We start from the raw sequence: 6,832 nt of genomic DNA on the forward strand, positions 1-6,832 counted from the left end.
TTTTGGAAAAACTTTAAATATCCAATATCATGAACTTTAAAGTTTTCCAATAAGTTTCGGTTTCAAAAGTCCCGGGAGAAAAAGAAAAAAAAACATAAGCATTTCAATAGGTCTTTCCAAAGAAAGGTGGAAAGACCTAAAAAGAAGAAACAGAGAAAATTTAATAGGTTTTCCAGAGAAAGCTAAAAAACCCAAAAAAAAAAAAGAATAATAAACAGAAGAATTTCAATAGGTTTTCCCCAGAAAGGTGGAAAACCTAATTATAATTTATAATTTTCAGGACTAAAAATGGATTGGGGGAAATTGAACTTCTACATGTAAAAAGTTTTATCCGTCTCTTTTCTATTTTCTAATTTAAAAAAGTTCAAACGGAACGATTTTGTGCCTATTTTGTATCATCTATTTAAAAATATCACAGTTAAGAACTTGTTTTCATAAGAATTATTCATACTACAATCGTTTATTGAATTGTTCAATATACTAATTCATATACTAATAGTTAACATCCTATTAAATAGAAAAATGCTTATATATTACTTGTTAAGGCTTAAAATTCATTAACTTTGATCAAAATTCCCAATAACAATTAAAATATATCCTGGCTAAAGTGCTAGCATTATTGGTACAATGTACATACCGTTGACAGATATAGAGTACAATATATTAAGTACAATGTTACTTGTAATAATAACAAGAAAACTGAAAATAAAAGAAATATCAAGCATACAGATGGAATATATAGCTTGGAAATTTGGAAATTAATCCCTTTCGTACATAGATCCATTAAAGATTTGACTTTACTCCTTTTCATATTGATTTTATCAAAAATATCCCTCCAAATGAAATAAGTGTATCTTAGAATTTAATTTTAGATAGAATTAAGGACAACTATTTTTTATTGTTAGAATGTCCGCCTGGGTCATTTGGGGAAAACTGTTCAGAAGAGTGTCCATCGGGATTTATGGTCACTTTTGTGAGGAAAAATGCACATGTGATGACAACTGTGATAAGGAAAATGGCTGTGTTCAAACAACAAATGAGACAGGTATAATTCTTTTTTTTCATATACGAGATTTGTTAGAAAAGTTCGCGGACACATTGAATTACAGAAAATCTATTGTGTACTGTGATGTATGACTTATGCCTGAATAAATTCCTACATTTTGTTTATTAGTATGTAAAAAATCAGGTCCATTTACTAAAATCTTGAAAATTTACAACAATTTTTACTATGAGGTCATGGGATTCACGGAGCAATCACTTGACGTAAGGCGACGTGACAACCAGATTTCAACCCGTTAAGCTTTGTCCAGTTCTAGAAATCTTTCATTTCTTCATATTTTTCTTATCTTTTTTTCTACTCAATAATTGAATATCTATATCAAGACATGTTACTTTTCTATTATAATGTATTTTGTACTGGTTCATATATTATTGAGATCTTTCAAAAAGTCTATCCACTTAATCGATCAGGAATGGAAACTATGCAAAACCATATAGGCACAACGTCTATGCGATAAGGGGGGTAATAGAGTATCGATGGAGTCAATCATTCAAAATGTTAATCCTTCCATTCTTATAACCCCTGCGAGACGATCATGAATAATTCATGAATTTCCTTGAATTTTTCATGAATTTTATTCATGAAATGTTCATGAAATGTTCATGAAGATCCTATGAACTTATTATTGGACATTTTCAAATCATGAATTTTTATTCATGAACGAAAATTGATGAATATTCATGAATATTTTTTTTCATGAATAATTCATGAAGAGTCATATTCATGAAGATTCATCATTTCAAGAATGTCCAATAATAAGTTCATTGCATCTTCATGAACTATTCATGAATAATTTGATGAATTTTTTTAGGAATGTTCATGAATGAATAAAATTCATGAACCATTAGCATTCATGAATATTCTTGCTTATTTGTAAACAAAAAATGCAATATTATTATTCATGTTTATTCATGAAAATGCATGAAGTCATGCTAAAAAAGTAACAGTAGATGATTTATAATACAGCATCTTGAAAGATTTCACAGAAATGTTGTTTGTTTTCCAACCATGGCAACAAAGTCTTTGTTAAAAAACTTAAAATAGACAATTCTGACACATTAAACCATAGTAAATGAGTAATGTAGTTCATTCCTGGTAAAAGTATAACAAATTTCAATTCAAATGCAACTCTTTGCAGAATGTTTAACCTTACTTGGTCAAAAGGAGAGGGGGATTCTTCCTCAGCATGTTTCAAATTGTGTTTTAATGCCAGAAATTGAACAGTTTTTAATTCCAGTCTAGGAGAAAACTTTGTTCAGCACCAGGGTAACAGTTTTCAGTGCTTTCAAGCAGTTTGAGCAGAGATGGTCAATTCAAAAATCCTTATTGTCTCTCCATGTGGAATTTCCAGAATTTCATCATTTGGATCCTTTGATTGAATATCATTCATATTTTCATTTCTTTTTTTTCTTTCTTTTTCAAGAGCTCAAATTTTTGTGCAGCCAGAGTTTCTTGTCTTCTGCTCATCAACATTTGTGAACTGCTACTCTTTATCCCTCAAAAAGAAAGATTTTCTGAAAGTACCCATGATTGTAAAACAAGACTTTTTTGTATTTTCTTGCACTTTAGTTTCATTTAATTTTGCATCAGAGACACTTCCAAATTAAAACATTCTGAGTGGAATTTAAGCCTATTTTCTTGGACCGCCATTTTGTAGATCAATCAGGCCTATGAATGTTGAGTCCCAGTCTATAATTAATGTGTGTTATATGGTTGGATCCAAACTCAAAGCAAAGTTAGACAAAAATTGCATTAAAAAAAGAGACATATTAATTTATCATAATGTGCTTTAATTAGTTGTTATTTTACAAATAGACAGTAACATTTACAGACAGATTTCTGACTCAGTGATTGCCTCCATTTTTTGTCACTCACCAGTTATGAAGTAGATCGATCCTGTATATCGTCTTCCTTCTTCATATTCTGTTATTTTCTTAAAAAGTTGACAAAGATCAGTGACTGTACTGTTTATTGGACACACCTTGTGAGAGGGTGAAAAACTACAAATTACAAAAGCATAATAAGAATTTGACAAAATATCAAAATCATAAGCAATCATACAAAATTAAATGCGTAACTTTAACGTGAGCTGAACTGGCCTATGCCTATCGCATGCTGGAAATGCGCGGTTTTACAAAACATTGTAGTACTGTTGCAGAATTTAAACATGATAAAATATATTGCATAATACTGTTAGATACAGATGATCAAGTTAGATATAAATTCAAGTAAAACAATATAAAACTTACTCCTTAGGGAGGCCAACATCACCAAACTTCACAGCCAAAACGCCAGGCAAACCGCATGGCTACCATAATTAGTATAAACAGAATATTGAACCCGATCGAAATAAAATTATGCAATATGAAAACGGCACAGTGACTATGCAAATAATAGATCACAAATACTGATTCTTCCACTCTACAAATTCACACTTCCAACGTCTCGCGCGTTTTAAAGTTTGCGCCTATTCAAAAATGTAAGGTAGAGCTAAGAAATACGTTAGTTTCGAATTTCCAAGATTTCTGTTTAAAAAAAATTACAAACACTATCTGAATAATTTTTCACTGAAAATACAATTTTTTATATCAAAATAAGTTTTATCAATGAAGAATTCGAATTTTTTACGTCATAAATTATACATGTATTGACTTTTAGTAGGGTCCTCTGGAACGCCGGGGGACGGCGCGTACTTTGGACTTGCACAAAGTACGTGCTGTGTTATCGCGGTCTGATAAGAACGCAGTAGAAATGTAGTATTATCGCCGTAGATCTCCAACAACGCAGTGAGAACCCCAACCAATCGCCGTGAAGACGCGCATGATCGCAGGACGAACGCAGTGATAGTAGACTGCGCTTCATCGGAGACCTAGTGGAGTCCTTGGAGATGTAACTGCGTTCCTATCAAGCTTTTACGGCGCTTCTAATGAGATTGACCGCCTTGTGATTGAAAACAGTTTTCAATAATACATTTATCAATAATTTAGTACATAATTTAGTACTCAAATAATAGTAGATCATTTTTAATTAAAGAATATTTCTTGGCATAAGTAGAAATCTTTTCATCATGTAACAAATGTCACAACGTAATGTAACAAAATGTGATACATTTCTTCTGAATATATCCATAGAGAGGAACGCATTGTGATTGTCTCGTAAACGTAGCCAGAGCAGTAAGAATGCTGTTAACGCGAGATGACAACCCCTAACACGTGAAGCGCAGTCAATCGCCAAGAGATCTCAGTGGAAACGCGCAGAAGCATGCCGCGAGAACGCCGTAGAAACGCGTCGGTCGTTGAAGGGACGCTGTGACATCGCATTTTGAAAATTTCATAGAAAATTGTGCACTTTCCCTGCGATTCTACGACGATTTTATAAATTAAACAACGTCGCAATTTAATTGTGTGGAAGCAGCTTGAGGTGACAGGGCCCTAATTAAATCTACTTTTAAAGTTTTTTGTTAACATTATTTTGATCAGAGACGCTGCACTCCAATGATAGGGAGTTACAGATAACAACAGGTAATATAAAAAATTATGTTTTCATGTTAAATATCCTTTTTTCTTTAAGAAAAGGGGGGAGGACAAGCAGATTTCATGTTCTGGAAATTAATTAATCTTTTCTGAGACGATCCCTTTTTTCTTTAAGAAAAAGGGGGAGGACAAGCAGATTTCATGTTCTGCAAATTAATTAATCTTTTCTGAAACGATTATATTGTGTATAATAAGCATTTATTTGTATAATGGTTATATAGACTAATGAAAAAGTAATTGAAATATGTATTTTATCTTAGAAAAAGGTTAGATAGAGTTCACATTTTACTTTAATTTCAGAGTTGCCTGACTGTCAAGAGAAAACTCCATGCCTTCCGTTCTACCCCACAATAGTATACATGGTAGTGGCAATATCAGTGGAAGCAATAGTCATCTGCATGCTGATTGGAACAACTATCTTATTTGCCAGGTGAGAAATATAGGTATATAAATATAAAAACCATACAAAAAAATGAATTATATGAAAAATATGGAGATTAAGAACGGTATCCAAGCTCATAAATCGATTCAAACAAGACAAACCACGAGCAAACGCGAACCTCTAAAACATCTGAGGTTGGATTAAGTAAAATAGAGGTGTGAGCATTACCTTCCCATCATTCATTCTTTTAGTGAATCATTTTCAGTAAAATACCCGGATATTTATGACATTAAAATACAAAATAGAATCAAACAAATTTCTATAACAGCATTTGTTGTCTGACACTTGTAACTACAAGTTATTACCTTTGTAATGTAGACTGTTTGGTATTCAATAGGTCAAGGGCACACAGTTGGAGCTTATATTCTTGTCCTCTTCCGGCAAATACTATATCTCTGGAAACACAACAAGAGGACGATTATACCTTATTACCGGATAGAGTTCAACTTCCTTCCTGCGTAATGAATGAAAGATAATTAAAAAATATCAACATTTTACTCAACAATGGCAAGAATACGAGGGTCATTCAAAAATTACATAGACAATGTTCTGCATCGTCATATTATTATTACAAAATTATAGATCAAAACATTTTCGTAAATTAAAACATTTATTTTGTCGAAATGTGAAGTTTCATTCAGTTTGATTTAATAGAACTCATAATAGCCAATTTTTAAAGCAACAAGTTTTGTTACCACGGAGCATGGCTAACCATCATTGTAACGTCAAAAACAACGTCTAGAAAGTTTCTCAAAATTACTCTGGCCTTGAATTTCGTTCACGGTATTAAGCGTCTTCTCCGTTCATATAATGTATCAATAACACTTGAAACCTAGTGTGCCAACAATTGTGCAAATAACTTGAGCTAGATTGCCAGTCTTTTCAAATTCATTACCGCGTTACTCAATTAGTTCCGCAACACTGAAAGTTGCATCACATTAATGACGTTCATAACTCTTTTGACAATTTCTAACTATAACCTGTTTCTTTGCAGACCTGGTGCATCGTCCGATTTATACTTGCTACCACTAAAAAACTTTATTTTCCATTTTATACAAAAAGACGACTTATTTTTTTATACATTTCCTGGTTTATACAGAATTTTTTTAAGTTTGCTAAATAAGTTTCCCGAATGCCAAGGAAATATCCTCGCTGTTCCGTAAAGTCCTCAACGTCAAGGTTTTTGCTTTAATGAAGTCCATATGTCTTAAAAAACTGATTTCTTTTAAACAGAGCGATGTAGTAAATTACTTGATAGTATCTCAAGTAATACAGCAAGACTTACTTTCAACATGTAAATTGTATGTCTCGTTTCAGCTCCATTTATTAGAGGTATGGCTCAAGATACTATTAAGTAAAAATTAGTAGATTACTCAATTTTGACGTTGCGTCGTGACCGCATTTTTACAGTTCTAAGTCTTTAATAATTTTTAGGAATCTGAAGATATATTCCATATTTTTACTCAAATTATTTGAATTTGTTGTTAAAATATGTGTACAAAATTGGGAAATAATTTGACTTCATATAATAAAGTTAGAACAAAAGTCTACGAACTTACTGAATGACCTTCGTAACTTTGCAACAAAATGAAAAAAAAAATTAAAAAAAATTTATTGTATTGGGCCAGATGATATAAATAAATAAATGCCAAGATCATAAAATATTTTTTTTTATTTATTTTGGTTGTAAATGACACCAATAATAAATATACAGAATGTATATAAAGAAATTAGAAACTTTATATGATTTGTTACAGGCCTCTAGACTATAAACTGAGAACAAACTCAATTAAA

General features: G+C 31.7%; 1 protein-coding gene across 1 annotated transcript; it reads left to right on the forward strand.

Moving 5' to 3' along the window:
• The first annotated feature begins 906 nt into the window (after positions 1-906).
• On the forward strand, positions 907-5,552 carry LOC134254128 (uncharacterized). The gene is made up of 4 exons (XM_062736677.1): positions 907-1,045; positions 4,543-4,584; positions 4,897-5,026; positions 5,376-5,552. Exons 1-4 carry the CDS (start codon positions 907-909, stop codon positions 5,512-5,514), a joined length of 450 nt encoding a protein of 149 aa, XP_062592661.1. The 3' UTR covers positions 5,515-5,552.
• Positions 5,553-6,832: the final 1,280 nt, after the last annotated feature.

This window comes from Saccostrea cucullata, unplaced genomic scaffold, assembly GCF_032062105.1.
Source record: "Saccostrea cucullata isolate Sc308-1 unplaced genomic scaffold, CSIRO_AGI_Scuc_v1 ctg18504, whole genome shotgun sequence".
NCBI classification, from domain to species: domain Eukaryota; kingdom Metazoa; phylum Mollusca; class Bivalvia; order Ostreida; family Ostreidae; genus Saccostrea; species Saccostrea cuccullata.